At 45.5% G+C, this 18,264-nt stretch overlaps 1 protein-coding gene across 2 annotated transcripts in view; it reads right to left on the bottom strand.

Annotated features, from left to right (window-relative positions):
* Window positions 1-1,864: 1,864 nt before the first annotated feature.
* Window positions 1,865-18,264, bottom strand: part of TMEM131L (transmembrane 131 like) — a 171,508-nt gene continuing 155,108 nt past the window's right edge. For both annotated transcript variants that reach the window (XM_025386288.1, XM_025386289.1), the window contains exons 28-35: window positions 17,729-17,895; window positions 16,494-16,679; window positions 13,067-13,145; window positions 11,764-11,846; window positions 6,613-6,733; window positions 5,187-5,275; window positions 3,893-4,032; window positions 1,865-3,164 (exon numbers count right to left, since the gene is read on the bottom strand). In XM_025386288.1, coding sequence (XP_025242073.1) covers window positions 2,889-3,164; window positions 3,893-4,032; window positions 5,187-5,275; window positions 6,613-6,733; window positions 11,764-11,846; window positions 13,067-13,145; window positions 16,494-16,679; window positions 17,729-17,895 — 1,141 coding nt within the window. In that variant the 3' untranslated portion in view covers window positions 1,865-2,888. The remainder of the gene's footprint in view (window positions 3,165-3,892; window positions 4,033-5,186; window positions 5,276-6,612; window positions 6,734-11,763; window positions 11,847-13,066; window positions 13,146-16,493; window positions 16,680-17,728; window positions 17,896-18,264) is intronic.

Genomic DNA, 18,264 nt, shown 5'->3' with positions numbered 1-18,264 from the left:
GTAGTGGCAGGTGCCTGTAGTCCCAGCTAATCGGGAGGCCGAGGCAGAAGAATGGCATGAACTGGGGAGGTGGAGCTTGCAGTGAGCCGAGATCACGCCACTGCACTCCAGCCAGGGCAACAGAGTGAGACTCTGTCTCAAAAAAAAAAAAAAAAAAAAGAAATGCTCCGATGGCTCCTAATTGCACTTTGAGTAAAACCCATCCTCTTTTTGGTGGCTATAAGGCTTTATAAAGGTGGCCTCTGCCTGCCTGTTCAGCCTCACCTCCTTCCACTGTGGCCTCCTGCCTCAGAGCCTTTGCACTTGCTGTTTGCTCTGCAGGGAAGTTTTGCCCAGGGATCTTGGCACACTGGCTTTTTTTTTTTCTTTTGAGACAGTCTTGCTGTGTTGTCCAGGCTGGAGTGCAGTGGTGCTGTTTCAGCTCACTGCAACATCTGCCTCCTGGGTTCAAGCAATCCACCTGCCTCAGCCTCCCAAGTAGCTGGGATTACAGGTGCCTGCCACCATGCCCAGCTAATTTCTGTATTTTTAGTAGAGAAGGGGTTTCACCATGTTGGCCAGGCTGGTCTCAAACTCCTGACCTCAGGTGATCTGTGCATCTTGTCCTCCCAAAGTGCTGGGATTATAGGTGTGAACCACCGTGCTTGGCCTCTGGCTTTCTTTCTATTCAAGCTTTTACCTCAAATGTACCTCTTCACAGAGACTTTCCCTGACCACTCAGAAGGACTGGCTGCCGCCTCCCCTAGTTCATCACATCACCATTTCGTTGCACTCACAGCATGCATCAGTATCTGAAATATTGTTTGAACCTTTTCTTCCTTAACCTTCCCCTTCTGGAATGTGACCTGGCAGCAGGACCGTGTCTGTCTTGCTCTCTGCTGTATCCACGGTCCTGGGGACAGCTCCTAGGAGGTACCCAGTAAATGTTTTTCAATAAAAAAACTTCCAGTTTCCCTATTATTTTAGTCTTAGGGCTAAAGATAACATTCCAATAAAAGTGGAGATTTTTGCTTTCCTTTGTATATATAGTACAATAAAATCTTATTTTGCTTTCTCATATTTTCCTGGTAGGGAAATGAGGATCGATGAAAGTAGAAAAATCAAATACAACAATAGGACCGAAGCAGAAAAATATTTAATGTCTCACTCTCTCTAGTAGGAATGGGAGACCTCACCACCATCCATCTGCAGAACTTCATGTTGATATTATCTCAAACATACTCTGCACCCATCAAGCGGTAACTCCCCATTCGCTCCTCCCCCAGCCCCTGCCAACCACTGTTCTTTGTCTCTGAATTTGACTTTAGATCCCTCATAGAAGTGGGATCACATATTATTTGTCCTTTTGTGTCTGGCTTAGTACACTTACATAATGTTTTCAAGGTACATCCATAGTGTAGCATGTATCAGAATTTGATTCTCTTTTAGGGCAGAATGATACTCCTTTGTATGGACACATTACACTTTGTTCATTACCTGTTAATGGGTATCTGGGCTGTTTCTACCTTTTGGCTATTGTGAATAATGCTGCCATCAACCTGGGTGTGAATCTAAGTCCTTGCTTTCAATTCTTTTGGCTATATGCCTAGAACCTAATTATTTTTAATGTTATTCAATACTGGGGGTGGGGGAGGGGAGTGTCTGCTTCATGCAGATCAGGATTCTAACCCAGCAACAGGACTTTCTAGAGGCAGTACATGCCTGGAGGCTCTCTGTGCAGAAGGGCAGCCCCAAGCTTACAAGACACTTGTCTCAGGCTTCCACACAACCACAGCAAAGAGAAGTAAACTCAAAGCAAGCAAACCCTGCATTCCACTCACAAATCACGCCTACTGAACTTCTAATATAAAGACAAAACAAAATGTAAAAATAACTTTTTATTAAAAGTTAAAAACATATTCAAAGTTTACACATGCAAATAGATAATTCCACCATAATATGGACTTCTAAGATCAATGACAAGCAGATACAAACTGGTCTGGAAAACATGCATCAGCCACCTAACCTCCCCTAAGTTCCTATACTCAGGGTTAGCCTGCTCACTGGGACGGAAACCACACACTTACCAGAATGTTTCTGCTGCTGTCATTGCCCCCAAGCACTGGCCTGACAGAGGAACAGCCCTTGCCATAAGTGGGATGGAGAGAACAGCTCTAGGGCTCTCTGCTTCATCCCAGCAACACACCAGGACTGGAAAGAATCCCCCGCGCACCCCAAGCAGAGTCCGCCCAAGCCAAGCAACTTGTTAAGCTGGGTTTTCCAGCAGTTCTCAACTGCTGAGCAAGTTCATTTTTTGAAAGCTCCTCAGATGGTTGTGATGCTCAGGGGGAGGAAAACCATAGCAGCCATTTCTTGCTCAACTCCTACCTTCTTAGAAGTCTCCCTTGTTTAGGAGTTCGAGACCAGCCTGACCAACATGGTGAAACCCCGTCTCTACTGAAAATCTCTATTAACTGGATGTGGTAGCACACGCGTGTCTGTAATCCCAGCTACTCGGGAGGCTGAGGCAGGAGAATTGCTTGAACCCGGGAGGCAGATGCAGTGAGCCAAGATCGCACCACTGCACTCCAGCCTGGGCGACAGAGCGAGACTCTGTCTCAAAAAAAAAAAAAAAAAAAAAAAAGAAGTCCCCCTTGTTCAGATTTAAAACATTTGGCATGTCTGACACACTTCTTGACTTTTGAAAGTTCTGACATGTGGATGCTTTGCTTTTACCACTGATTTATGAAGTTAAAAAAAATAGAGCACCCAGATTTCATTAAAAAATTTATTTTCATATAAAAGTGCCAAAATATCCACCAATGTCATAATCTATCTCAATAACCAGTTTACACTAGTAATCAAAACACAAGCCTCTTTATTCACATTGTTTAAAACTCCAATTATTTTCACACATTCCCACAGTAACTCGAGTCTCTAGACAGTGGGAAATTTGCATTCCTATTTGCTGTGGTAGTCCATATGTCCAGGTTCATATAGGCGCGAAACGGGTTGAACCCCGGGTAGTAATCCTTGCACACAACCGCTTGGTTTTCCATGTGGGTCGAATGTTCCGTGGTGGGGTTGATGGGGCAGCAATTTTCATACACGTCACTTTGCGGGGCCCAGATGGAACCAAAAAGTCCAGACATTGGAGACAAGCTTCGGGTGCTTGTGAGGTAGGGCTGAAGTGTAAATGAGGGAGGTAAAATAAGTTAAAAACAAAAAAAAGCCTTAGAAAGGTGAATACACAGCAGTGAATACTACAATGGTATCAAGTTACTTGGAAGTTATTAGACTACTCTCAATTTAAATCTGGGTGCTTTAACTCCATTTTTTCTCAAAGGGAAGACTGTGAAACCCTCATCTAATGGGATAAACTTATTTGCAACCCAGGGAAGAACCCACAGGCCAAATACCCTTTATCTGGAAAAAAACAAAAACAAATGTCAAGCGGATGTGAAAGGAGAAGCCGTTGGGCTTCTGAGCAGGGAGGGTGTGCTCACAGGCAGGGAGCTCTGGGACCCTGACCACCCAGTGACCTTCCTGGGACTTTCATCTCTTATCAGTGAAGTAAAGATCAGTGAGTCCACATAAAGACAGCTGTGTCGCACAGAGGGCTGGCCCATGTTCAATTTTATCTACAAAGGGCCATTGCTTGGTGTATTTGGGGGTGTTTTTTCATTTGGGGTGGCCAGAATGTCAATGTCTGCGAGATCCCACCCATCTGATTATTACACGTCGGTTTCCTTCAGAGGGCGGCCAGCCCTGGCTTCTGCGATCTAAAAGCAGCAGGCCAGGCTTTGGCTGGTCCGAACCCAACGCTAAAGCTAGTTGAGACCAGGATTAAGGAAGCACTGGAAACAATTCAGGGCTGCCCAGCGGTTCACAGCACAGGATGCGCAACACTCACCGGAGAGCTGATGAAACTGGCATGTCCCCAGGCAGCAGGCATGTTGGGTGGGGTGTTCCAGGTAGACTGAGAGTTCTGATCAATAAAGTCTGCCTGAACTTCTGCAGGACAAGGGAAGCCATTGGCATAGTTCATGTTTTCTACAAAGAACGGGAGAATATCATCACAGGTAAACATTTTCATTGAGAACTGAATTCTCGCTCTCAGGCAAAAAAGCTTTCGAGGCCTCACCATACTACAGACAAGTTACAGACATAAATACTTGGTCTGTGTGGACCAGGAGAGTTGTTGCAACATCATTCTCAAGATTAAAACTGTTTCTCCCACAACCTGGGAAGCCCTCAACGTGGAAGGTCTTCCTCCGGGCTTGTTTTTCTCTATTTGATCACTTGATGGGAATCTTTCTATTACACAAAATACATCAAAATACTACTAGAGATCTAAATAGTGTCAAGGTTCTTGCCAGTCTTTAAAATGTTTTTATTACCTGTCATGCCAACCTCAGCCACCTACAGATATATCATATGGGCTGATACAGCAATCCAAAACCAAGGACTCCTTAGGTATCATCAAACGTAATGAACACAGACCCTCACAATCATAACAACATTCCCGAAGCACCCCCTTGTGGTTAGCATGGGGCAATGCATGCATCAAAATCTAGGTAAGAATGATACATCCCTTCCCTGAAAAGGCAGCTCTAGTATAAGAAAACATGATTCAACAGTAGTGCACAATAGAGTATTTTCCAGTTGACCAGGGAAATCCTACAGCTCTCATTTTTTTATTATTACAGATGCCTGAGCCCAAGCATCTGCAATTTCCCACAATTTCCCCTCCAAGCTCCTTTCCTTCCTTCTGCAGCACCACCTATGGGCAGAGAAGTAAAGGACATAATAGGATGCAGGCCAATGTTTCTCTTTCACATGGGAATTGACTGCCTAAAGAGAAGAGCAAGCAGCTAAAGCTCCAGCCTCCCAATGGATAACCAACAATGTTACATCTACATGGATCCAAATTACTTAGTTCTACCTAACTGGAAGGACTAAATGGATTAGGGTTATTGCTGAAGCCCCCAAACACCCAAAATTGAGGGCTTTTTGAGGGTCATATAAAATTATACATGGCATCAGTGCACAATTGGATCCACATGAAGCCATTCGACAGTCTACTGCAAGCTCATTCTCAAAGTCTGCTCACTGTTAAAAGGTACATTCTTCTAAGTCCACACACTTCCTGCTTTGACCTTCTAAGAATAAAAGAATGGCATTGGAATTGTCTAAAGAGCCCTTACCTTCTGGAAAGGCATTGTAATCGTTCAATTCCAATGGACAGTATGCGCTGGAAAACTGGCCTTCACATGTTGCACTCCAATCAATGAAACTGCCAAAAAAGCAAGCGGTCTAGTTTCAGAAACAGGATGTCAAGACACCAAGTAAAGAAAACAGAAAATGATTTTACTGCCTAGCATCCTAATCACTGTGAATTCCCCAGTTTTGGAAAATAAAAGATGTACTTTCTCAAGTCACAGAATCAAAGGCTTGCTAAATGCTCATCACTAATGACACAGCATCTGCAGGATGAATGGCTGGACTAGGAGCACACTTGTTTTTAACCATGCTTGTTAAGTCTAGAGACAGAATAGAGAGCCGTGGCTTTATCAGCATTGTGAAAGAACAGCTCGAATACCTTTAAGTGTCTTTGTGCACATCTGAAGGACTTAAACATGTTCTATTAAAAATGTCCACTCAGAGCAAGACCAACATTCACCTTAGAGAAGTCATAACTATAAAGACTATACTTCATTATACTTTGATCCCTACTGCAACCTAGATTCTTACTATAGAAATGAGTTAGGAAATACTATTGTAATAAGCTGAACCAAAAAAATCATCAAATGGATTCTGTGATTAAATATCTAACATTTTCTTAAGACTCCTTAACTGAATGACGTATCAACAGATAGCAAATTTGAGAAACTGCCATTGTGCAACTATTTTTCAATACTCAAATTATTTGATCTTTTAAAACTTTAAATGTGGGCCAGGTGTGGTGGCTTCTGCCTATAATACCAACACTGTGGGAGGCCAAGGCAGGAGGACAGCTTGAGACCAAGAGTTCAAGACCAGCCTAGGCAACAAAGCAAGATCCTATATCTACAAAAAAAATAATAATAATAAAAAATTAGCCCAGCATGGTGGCACACACCTGTAGTCCTAGTTACTTGAGAGGCTGAGGCGGGAGAATTGCTTGAACCCAGGAGTTCAAGGCTGCAGTGAGTGATAACTGCACCACTGCACTCCAGCCTGGGCAACAGAGCAAGACTCTGCCTCTAAAAAATAAACAAACAAATAAATACAATGTTAAGTGTGTTCAAGAATAATGCCACAGAAAAATGAACAGCTTTGCTCTGCTAGGAGTTAGGAATTACGAGTGTTTTTTCCAAATCTGCCTCTAATACATGAATAAATCATCTTTTCAATCTTTTAAAAATAATGACAGTCACCAGCTTTATTTCTTTTATTTCCTTTCATCTTTCTCTCAAAGACTGGTTTAGTCCCAGTGCAACTCTAAAAGGCAGAAGGAAATGCACTGCTAAAGTACACCGAGGAAGAAGCCTAGCTCTCATTTTTGTAAGGAAACCCCAAGAAATTGAACTCAAATTCCAACTGCAAGCCCTTAGACTAAGCAAGGCACCAATCAGAGAAGTGAAGCTGTACCTATTATGAACCGGGGCCGGCTCCTGAATCACACAAGGCATGCCGTTCTCCAGGGTGCAGTTTAAGCTGCTTGTCACACATACCGGCAGAGTGGGCCATAGGTCTCCAGGTGAGTAAAGACCTATGGAAGAGAACAAGGCCTGATTCCACCCTATCCTCACCTGGCCCTCATCCTACCCTTCCTGTGCCTGCTCTTCCCTCCAGAAAACACTCCCTGATGTCACCCACACATGCTGACTGACTCCTTTTGGGATATAATTTCAGGATATAATTCTGAAATACGGCATATTGTTTTGACCGTTTCTTCAGATAGTGTCCGTTGTCTCTTGACCTGGGTAAGAAGATGAGATTCATGTAACAAACATTTAAGGAACTACTTTCTGCAGGACCCCATTAGAGATACTGAGGATACAGCAGTGAACAAATTATATTCAAGTGAGCAAAGACAAACAACAAACGAAGTATAGCATGGCAGATAATGTATGCGCTGTGACGGCAAATACAGCATTTTTTTTTTTTTTTTGAGACGGTCTCGCTCTGTCGCCCAGGCTGGAGTGCAGTGGTGCCATCTTGGCTCACTGCAACCTTTACCTCCCAGGTTCAAGTGATTCTCATGCCTCAGCCTCCTGAGTAGCTGGGACTACAGGCACACACCACCACACCCAGCTAATTTTTGTATTTTTAGTAGAGATGGGGTTTCACCATGTTGGCCAGGATGGTCTCAAACTCCTGGCCTCAACTGATCCGCCCGCCTCGGCCTCCCAAAGCGTTGGGATTACAGGCGCGAGCCACCACGCCTGGCCAAATACAATGATTTAAGATAGGATGGTCAAAGGCCTCAGTGAGAAAACAGCTCCTCAAAGACGTGACTGACGTGAGGAAGTGAGCCCAGTGGGTACAGGGAAGCGCATTCCAGGCAGCAGAAACAGTACACAAAAGCCCTGAAGCAAGGTGTGCCTGGGGAGTTCAAACAGCAAGGATACCAGTGTAGCCAGGAAGGAGAGGGGAAAGGGAAAGAGTAGGGGATGAGGCCATAGAGAGCTGATTGGGAGCAGAGAAGACAGAGCCTGTGGGCTCCTTGAAGAATTTAGGCATTTACTTTGAAGCTACTGGAAGGTTTTGAACAGAGTGACTTCTCGGACACAAGGCTCTAGGGATTTCTCCCATTTCTACACATCTTGTAAGCAGAGGCATTGACAACCTTTCTCCTGGACTATCTTTTCATAGATGTTTGCTACGCAAAAGCCTTGGAACATGTAGTGTCTCTTTCTGGAGCAAAGGGCAGACATGCTTGCTGCCTATTATAAAAGCTTTGGCATCCCAAAGCTCAGGGTTCTTCTCCTGTAGCACAACCCACTGTGTGTGGCATCCATCTGGGCTGTCTGAGTCACCCCCATGGGGCTCAGGGGAACTCATGCAAAGAGGCTGGTGCTCATGAAGTGGGCTTGCCCCAGCTATATTTCAGCTTTATGTGGAAACATGGCAGCTACCCCTCTAGGGAAACTTTATCTCCCACTCTGCACCTGAAGTGAAGTTGCTGGCTTACTGGGCCCTCAATTCCCAGGGGCTCCCTTAAATGCCTGGGCCTGGCTCACTGATGGCTGGGTCGGGCTGAAATCAAGACAGCACCTACTGGGAGGCTGCAGCTGTCCCACCTCAATGCCCACCATGCAGAAATGAGAAGGAACACAGCCATTTTCATCAGTGGGCAGAACCCAAAGTGGTTCCACAGCTCTGGCTAATTCTGCCCTGATGAACCTTGCTAGGTGTAAACAACTCTTAGGCTATTGCCAATGGCTTAGGTGTTTGGTCTGCCACTTGGGAAGCAACAGATGGGCAGATTAAAGACATTGTTCTCTGGGGCTCTGAAATGTGAAAATGGATCTTGGCTTCCGATTAAACCTTGGAGCCACTCAAGATAGAGGTCCTTCTGTTCTCCACTGAGACCAGCTGGAATCAAGATACTGATCAGGTCTGCACCATCTAGGCTGCCATTGTTGTTGCCTGGATGCATCATTGCCCCAGACATGGCAACACTTCCAGCATCACACACCGGGCACAAAGTAAGCTTCCTGGAAGGATAACTGGTTCATGCACATCCTATGGGCAGTAATCACTAGGAGGGAGGTACCCAGTTAGAAACGGCTGGTATGGAATTTGCTGATATTAGCTGAAGTGATGGAAGACAGCACCTGGTCCCTGGAAGGCATTTGGATCAGCCTCAACTCACTGGCTGTGGTTGTTACAAATGACAGAATGGCGCCCAGATGTTCCCCTCGCAGGCCAAGGTGCAGTCTATGCAATCACTAATACATCCTGCTGTACCTGGAGTAACGCTTCTGGCCAAGTGGAGAGATCAATACAGAAACTTAAAGAGAAAGCCGTCTGGCTCTCTAAGGAAGACCCTGGTTGTCTATGGGATTTGTTCAGTTGCTTGGGTCTGAGACTCTGGGGCATGGCTGAGGTCGATACTGCAAAGTGGCCTCATCCTGCTGCGTAGGCTCCTGTGGACAGCCGCTGTTAATAAATGTATGAGACAGACAAAGCAGATTTGGTTCCACCTTCCCTTGGTCAGATTAATTAAGAATTGCTTATGGAATGATATACGCATGTGAAAATCTACCAGAAGCCAAGGCTACGTAGAAATAAGAGGTGTGTATGTTGTGAGACAATTCTCCCTGGGTCTTGCAGGTAAAGCAAGACCTTCTTTACTTCTTCTTACTAGAAGAATAGCATTTCTTACTAGAAGCAGCACTGGCTCCTTTATTCTGACCTATCTTTCCCAGGGCATTTGTTATGCAAAGTCTCAGAAGGAAGAGTGTCTCCCTTTGGGGCAAGGCACAAGTTTGCTTGAAGTCCAACACAATAGAATGAATGTCTCCTGCATATACATTTGGGAGTTGTCGGGGTCAAAGACTCAGACCTTTGAAAGCAGATGAGATCACCAAGGAAGTGTGCACAGACAGAGAAGAGCAGAGCACCAAGGCCTGCTCTCTGGAGGGCTCCAGGGTCATGAGGTGGGGAGATGGGGAGAAGCTGGGTCAGGAACCCAAGGTCTACCAGCCAGAACAGAACGTCCAATGTCTGTCACAGGTCAACATGGGGACTGAAAAGACTTAACCAAGCACTCAGCAATGTGCAAAACAGCATGGTTTCAAAAAAGCGATGGTGGCAAAAGCCAGATTACAGGGGTTTCCAGGGAGGACAGGAGGAGAGGAATTTGAATGGGCAACTCAGATAATTCTTCAAAGGAGTTTCCTAACGACAGGGGCAGAGAAACAGAGCAGCCACCGAAGAAGGCAGTCAAGAGAGAGTTTTGGCTATTGTTAAATTTTTAATGATGGGAAGTATTATAGTAGATTTGTGTGCTGATGAGAATGACCCATTAGAGAAAAACTGATGATGTGGGAGGGAATCTGCAGGAATACCCTCGGAGAGAAGGGTTGCGCTGACAATTCTTCCGGCTGCAACAGGAGAGAGGCGGAGAAGGGCATGACACGTTGGGCAGGTGGAGAGGGCAGTGGGAGCTTGCTGAAGGCCTCTAACCACTTCTCTCTCTTCCAGTAAAGCAAGAAGCAAGATCAAGTAAAAGAATGAGGCAGGAGGCACTGGAACTGTGGTGACAGAGGGGCAGGGCGGGAGGACACAGGCAGTATGTGAAGTGGGTGCTGGGGAATCCACAGAGGCAGCTGGCATGGAGAATGCTGCTCTCCAGCTTCAGTTGCTTGCACAGGAGCAGGTGGAGCAGGTGTGGCACTGGGATAAACCATGGCTGGGGCTTTGCAATAAGGCAACAAAGGGAGAGGAGTCAAGGAAATGATTGTAACAATGCATCAGGTCATTTCAGCTGGGCAAGAAGGAAAACATGGCTGTGAGGGAGTACAAAGGTGATGGGCCCACGGTTTTGCAGGCCACAGACTGTGGACAAGATGTACTCTGTCAGTGGCGCCAAGGTAAAGGCACTTGAAGTACACACACAAACCTGGGTTAAGACACCAAACTGCACGTACATCTCCAACTGCCAGCAAAGCAGAATGGCATATGCTGAAGGGCAGATGCTCGGAGTTTTTATTCTTCCTCACCATTAAAATCCTACCTTTCTCTATTACCCCACAGAAAAAAAGGCAGTACCATCTAAACCGCCCCCACATCTTGCCTTTGCAAATTATGGATTACTGAATTTTAGATTTTTTTAATTGAAAACACTTATTTTAATGGACTAGTCACTAGATTTGCTATTTCTGTTGATAACTGCCCAAGTCCAAAATGTATCCAAGGAACAACATAAAGTCTTTCGCTTTCAAGGGTTAAAATTCTCCAATGTGCAGAGCAGCTTTTAAATTCAGCATTAAATTCTATGACCAAAAGCAAGTACGTGTATTAAAGACACAGAGAATGAAGGTCAGGTTTATCCTGCCATAATTCCTGACCCACGTTAGGCAAGAAAGAAGCCCTAGAATCAAACAGGAAACAAAAGCCAAAGAGAGGCAGAGGAGGAGGAAAAGAGAAGAAAAACGAGGGAGGGCTGGAGTTCACCTCCCAGCAGAGCCCCCAGGAAGGAGCGGTTTCTCTCCCACCCACTCCTATTTCCAGGTGCCCCCGCAACAGCCTTCTCCGCAGGCAGAAGGTCTCAGTCCCGATGCCTGAGCAAGGCGGGTCCCCAAGGCTGCTGAGGCTAAATTAACAGGCTTCTAAAACAAAGTGAGTTGGGAAGGAAGGGGAGCAGGCCAGCAAAAGTGGTAAGCAGGTGAGGTGCTGCACCCTCAGCCTAGGCACCCTCCCCAACCAGCCTCCTTCCCTTGGGCCACGCATCTCCCTTCTGTACTCTTCTGTCATCTCTGACTAGGGAAGGGTGAACTAAACGCATCAGGAGTCTGCTGTGAGGGGCCTGGGATGATTCCAGGGCATGGGGCATCTGTGCCTCAGCTGTAGGGAGGGGGTTCAGTATCGATGCACAAGGTCAGCTGGGGCCCCAGTGATGCCCATCCACAGAGCAGGTGCCTTCCTGATGTGTGCACGTGTGGCTTGGAGAAGGGGCTGGTGGGGCAACAGCCCTGTCCCGCCTGCTCTGCCTTCTCAAACTCATCAGCCAGGAATACGGATAGCACAGAACCCTTGGCTGATGTCCGCAACAAGAGGTATGCATCTCACCTTTATCTTCTTCAACACCTGTGGGCCTGGCAGGAAGGGTGGGACAGGAAGGCTCTGCGTATTGTGGGAGACTATTCACAGCCCTGTGGGGAAGACAGCAAAGGAGGAATGACTGATTTTTTTCGGCCTAAGGAAATACTGATATTGTATAACCACGTCTGATTGAGTTTTCACTCAATTGAAGTTTTCCCCGAGAAACAGACAGATATAAAAGATGTAAAGTTACACAGCCAGAAAAGAATCGAGGAATATTAAATTCCCAAGATCCAGCAAAGTCTTGTCATAATCAATAACAAAAAATTAACTAACATAACTATGGTAACCTGTTGTTTTAAATCTACCCGTCAGCAGTTAGCAGCAATTCTTACTCTTTTGTTGACAACCTCCCCCCAATAAACCCAGGCAGAGCTTTCCTGTGCACTAGCCATGTTTCCTTCCTCACAAACTCACCCGCTTAACTGCATCCTCTGTCCTCTCACCATAAGGGAGGCACCTAAGAAACCAAGTTCATTTCTCACACTGAACTCTCCTCCTTCTTACCCACCCTCCTTTTCTCTCACTCAATAAAACCTACTTGTTTTGTCCAATGCTGCAGAAATCACCATAGGGCGGAACTGTAAACATGTATCTACCAGGTTCTTGCAACATTTCCTAAATTATTAATGCTTAGTTTTATTTCAAGGCCTAGAAAAGGGTAAATGATTCCCATCTTTATAATAACCACTGCTTCCTCCTTCTACATTCGGAAATAAGGTGTTCTTCTCTGAGACAGGATCTCGCTCTGTTACCCAGGCTACAGTGTAGTGGTGTGATCATAGCTCACTGCAGCCTCGATCTCCTGGGATCAAGTGATCCTCCCACCTGAGCCTCAGAGAGTAGTTGGAAATACAGGCGTGTGCCACTACGCCTAATTTTTTTTAAAAAAAATTCTTTTTAGAGATGGGGTTTCATTATGTTACCCAGACTGGTCTTGAACTCCTGGACTCAAGAGATCCTCCCACCCTGGCCTCCCAAAGTGCTAGGATTACAGGTGTGAACCACCACAGCTGGCCTCAGAAAATTAGGTATTTTCTAACATGGCTACCTGTCTGGAAAAAACAGCAATACCTGAGACTCTCCCACATGAACTATGTTTACTTGCACCACTCCTGAATTATTAATAAAATCAGATTGTACTTTCCTGCATCTTTAAAAAGTTTTCATATTTTAACCTGCAGAACCAAGTACAAAGAAGAAACACACTAATTGGTAGAAAACACAGTACACAAAACATACTGTAAAAGCTGGAAAACAAAAAACTTACATGGGATTGCAGATGTTATGAGAAAGATTCAAGGAGATGGGAGCTTCAGAAGGAAAATCATGTTGTGAAACACCATCTCCTGCATTAAAAGAAACACATTATCACAAGTTTTAGAAAGTATACTTCAACTGTATATTCGGTATTAAAATGCACAGGTTATTAATATCATTAACACATAATGACTGATTTTTCACTTTAAACTGATATTCACACATTTAGTCATTTAATTTTTAATTAAACATTAAACATGAATCATGGAATTATACTACAATTATGAACATTTAGGTGTATTTCTTTACGATCTCTTTTCGTTGTTGTTTTGTTTTTTTTTGAGACGGAGTCTCATTCTGTTGCCCAGGCTGGAGTGCAATGGTGCGATTTTGGCTCACTGCAACTTCCACCTCCTGGGTTCAACCGAGTCTCCTGCCTCAGCCTCCCGAGTAGCTGGGATTACAGGCATGCACCACTACGCTCAGCTAATTTTTGTATTTTTAATAGAGGTGGGGATTTTGCCATGTTGGCCAGGGTGGTCTTGAATTCCTGACCTCAGATGATCCACCTGCCTCAGCCTCCCGAAGTTCTTTACAATCTCCTTTATGTGTGTGTGTATATGTATAAAATTGGAATCGTATTTCATATATACATTGTCTTTTGTTTTTTTACACCATTTATTACATTGGGGACATTTTCCTGCTATTATATAACCTTCAAACACAACACTGCATACTATGCTACTGTACAGCAATACATAATAATTTTCATCATTCTACTAATGTAAGCCTTTGCCTCAAGCAAAAGACACACTTGTAGTTTTTCTTAACTAATGTACCCCCTTTTTTTTTTTCTGTCAAGACAGTCTCGCTTTGTCACCCAGGCTGGAGTGCAGTGGTGATCTCGGCTCACTGCAACCTCCACCTCCTGCCTCAGCCTCCCAGTAGCCGTGACTACAGGTGCTCATCACCACGCCCAGCTAATATTTGTATTTTTAGTAGAGATGGGGTTTTGCTATATTGGCCAGCTCGTCTTGAACTCCTGACCTCAAGTGATCTGTCTGCCTCGGCCTCCCAAAGTGCTGGGATGACAGGTATGAGCCACCGCGCCCGGCCTCCATTTTTTAAATCCCACATTGGAATCTTCAGGCTAACCTTCAGTCTTCTGTGGTAGATGCACACACACAGAACGTATCAGTGGTGTGAACATTTTCTGGGGGGCCATTAAGACAACAATGTCTGAAAAGGCTGAGCGAGACAAGACAGGGAAAACGCAGAGAACTGCTGAGTGGAATCACATACATGTGGGCACATCCTCTAGGTTTTCGTGGCTGCTACTGCACTAGTCTCTCAGACAAGGCTTTCTTTTAAGGTGTCACTGCTGGTGGGAGACAGAAGAAATGGTACAGCTTGCAGGCGGCTGAAGGAAATTCTCTATGGCTTGTGTTCATCGCGTGGAACAGCCCGTGAGGAGAACAGGAGATGAGGCGGGGAGTGCACTGGGATCTGGGGGAAGAAGTCCCACATTCAAGCCTGTACTACTGACTGCGTGGTGTCAAAGGATCCAGGCAACCTCTCTGAGGCTGAGTCTTCAGATGACGGTGAGAACTGGGACACCTGCCCTCCCCTTCTCACAGGGTGCGTGAGCATGCTTGACAAATGCAAGGCGCCACACAAACACGAACTGCACAACCTCACCACGCTTTCTTTTTACTAAGGTTAAAAGTTTACTATGGGCCGGGTGCGGTGGCTCAAGCCTGTAATCCCAGCACTTTGGGAGGCCGAGACGGGCAGATCACGAGGTCAGGAGATCGAGACCATCCTGGCGAACACGGTGAAACCCCGTCTTTACTAAAAAATACAAAAAACTAGCCGGGCGAGGTGGCGGGCGCCTGTAGTCCCAGCTACTCGGGAGGCTGAGGCAGGAGAATGGCGTGAACTTGGGAGGCGGAGCTTGCAGTGAGCTGAGATCCGGCCACTGCACTCCAGCCTGGGCCACAGAGCGAGACTCCGTCTCAAAAAAAAAAAAAAAAAGTTTACTATGTTGAAAACAACAGTTAAAAGGAATGGAACTACATCTTCACATAGATGTAAAGATAAAAATAACAATGCTGAGTAGGCCAGGCGCGGTGGCTCACACCAATCCCAGCACTTTGGGAGGCCAAGGCAGGCAGATCACTTGAGGCCAGGAGTTAGAGACCAGCCTGGGCAACATGGTGAAACCCCGTCTCTACTAACAGTACAAAAATTAAACGGGCGTAGTGGCACATGCCTGTAACCCCAGCTACTCAGGAGGCTGAGGCACGAAAATCACTTAAACCGAGAGGCTGAGGTTACAATGAGCCGAGATCCCACCACTGCACTCCAACCTGGGCGACAGAGCGACTCACTCTCAAAATAAATAATTTTAAAAACCTGAGTGAAAAGAGCAAGAGGCAGAAGGCTATACTGAAGTATGATTTCATTTATGTAAGTTAAAGACTAATAGTCAGTATTTTGTTGATGGATATATGAATGTAAAATTTTAAATGGACTAAAAGTACCCAGACCAAATTCATGACAGTAAACAGTGATTCCCTTGGGGAGGGAGAAGTGAACAGATGATTTAAAAAAAAAAAAAAAAAGCAAATATGGTAAAAGTAAGAGTTGTTAGTTCTGGGTAACTGAAACACAGATGCTTCTTTGACCTCTCCTACATCATTAACTTTCTCAAACTTTCTCAAAAATAAGGGACAGCCGATGTTCACAGCAGCATTATTTGAACAAACCAAAAGGTGAAAGTTATCATCCAAGTGTCTGCACATACAATGGAGTATTACCCGGCAATAAAAGGGAGGGAAATGCTGACACATGCTACAATGTTTTTGAACCTGGAAGACATTATGGTCACTGAAATGATGCAGTCACAAAAAAAACCATATTGTGTGATTCCACTTATATAAGATACCCAGAGTAGGCAAATTTATAGACACAGAAAGTAGAAGAGGGGTGAGCAGGGGTTACAGGGAGGGAGCAATGCAGAGTTATTGTTTCATGAGTACAGAGTTTCAGTTTTGCAAGATAAAAAATTCTGGAGATGGACAGTTGTGATGGCTGCACAATGCAATGCACTTAGTGCCATAGAACTCCACATCTAAGAATCATCGCAATGGCAAACGCTGTGTCATTAAGAATGTACAAATGGAAAACTAAATGCAGAAGCTCTATGAACTATTCCAAGACAGACACTAATAAACAGTGATGATTACGATAAGGGTGGAGGGGAAGAAGGAGGGAGGAAAGAAAAAGAAAGTGAGTAAAGTCCAAAGCAAAGGTCAAGGCCACTGTCCCATCTGTCCTCTGCACTCCTGAAGGCAGATCGAGAGTGTGTGGACTGGGTACGTGGGAGGGCAGAGGAAGGGCCACTGAGAGTGCCTGGGGCTCCGCTCAGGACTCACCGGCTGGCATGAAATGCTGGGCATCCACCACGGGCTTCTTATCTCCGTCAGAGCTGCTGGTGCTGCTCCAGCTCCCCCAGCTGCCCCGGCTGGCACGCACGCTGCCCGAGGAGCTCCCACAGTCTGAGCTGGAATCAGAGCAGAACTTGTCCACACACTTCTTCTCAGGTTTCTGGTAGTAACCCTCTGGAGGAAGAGTGAGAGTAGTCATGTTTCCCTGAAACAACTGTCAGCCTCATGATTTCTAACAGAAGGAGAGAGGTGACAGGAGGAGGAAGGCCAAGTTCATCTTCAGCTACCTCTGCTCATCTTGCAAGAAAGGAGGAGTTCATGGAAACTAATGGTTGCACTTTGAGAAACAGTAGGGGATGGGCTGTCTACTCTGCCTATAGAAGGAGCAATTAGGGGCTAAGAGGGTCAACACCAACTATATAAGCATGATCTAATAATGATTCTAGAAATAACAAATAACTTCTATCAAGAAGACTGAGGCTACTCTATTGCACCAGAGATTCATAGGTGATTTTCCCCCTCTCTTTTAATAAGATGTCCACTAAGAGTTTCAAAATATTGATACATGGGTGGGAAGACTCTTCAGTAAGACCAAAAGCAACACACGTGTGTCAAGGGAATGAAAAAGAGAGGGTGGAGACAGAAATCAGCTAAGTGTGCTGGCCTGTGTCGTGACATGGGGCATGTGTCTGGAGAAAGTGGGTGTTGGTTGGGAGGGTTGCAACCCCCACCACCCCATACCCTACATGTACTGCCCTAGCCCCTACTATCCTGTATCAGACCCCAGACTCAGCACTGGGTGTCCCTCTACCTACCACTCCCAGGGACACTGCCCAGCAGGCCTTGGGTGGGGCAGCAGCCTGGCTCTGCAGAACTGCTGGACTCAGGTATGGGGATAGCACTATCTCACCTGGCTACTCCCCGCTTTCACCAAAGGGGACCCGTCTGCAGCAAGCAAGCATCATTCCTTCAGCAATATGCCTGAGGATAGTTACGACTGGCTAGACTGGGGGGGTGAGGGGCAGCACTAGAGGCCTACTGAGACTCAAATGATTCTTAGTTTTCTGGTCTCACCCTGAAAGGTTTCCACTGGGGCTTTAGTTATTAGCTAAGTTGCCTGTAGAGGTAAAATCATTGAGGTGTCATTTCTCTTATTAGATACTTCCTTGAGAAAACAAAAATTTCAACAGAAGCACCATTTGTAGCTCAGTATCATTACATACCTGCCTCTCTCTGGGCAGCAGGCAAACTGCTTGCAATTTCGGCATCTGCTTTACAAACCTCCCTAGTGCTTTCCTGTATACACCAGCTTCTCGCATTGATGTCACTGCTCAGCTCAGACCTCTCAAAGTCACTGCACACAAGCTTTATGTCACTCTGTTCAGGAGGCCTGGAAGAGCCACACACACAAAAAAAACCACATCTGTATTTTAGCATGTACATATGCAGACTGCCTTTCCATGACTTTATTAGAGGTGAAAATACGAATCTGGGACAATAGGAGTCCTCCTCTCTTTGGGTCTGGTGGAAGAGTATGATGAGCAGAAAGGGACACCAATAAGAAAAAGATTTTGTCAGGGAAATTAAGTGTCTTGAAGAAGCAAAGTTTCCAAAGCAGAGTGCCACACTGCCTGAGTTCTAATTCTGGATCTGCCCCTTACCAGCTTGTCAAACCACATACTGTCTGGGCACCTCACTTCCTGCAGCTGTAAGAACCTACCTTCTGTAGGACTGAAGCCAGGGTGACCTGAGGGGTAAC

Source organism: Theropithecus gelada, chromosome 5, assembly GCF_003255815.1.
Source record: "Theropithecus gelada isolate Dixy chromosome 5, Tgel_1.0, whole genome shotgun sequence".
Lineage (NCBI taxonomy): Eukaryota > Metazoa > Chordata > Mammalia > Primates > Cercopithecidae > Theropithecus > Theropithecus gelada.
Note: the sequence above shows the minus strand (reverse complement) of the source record. Positions and strands in the feature narration are given on the sequence as shown.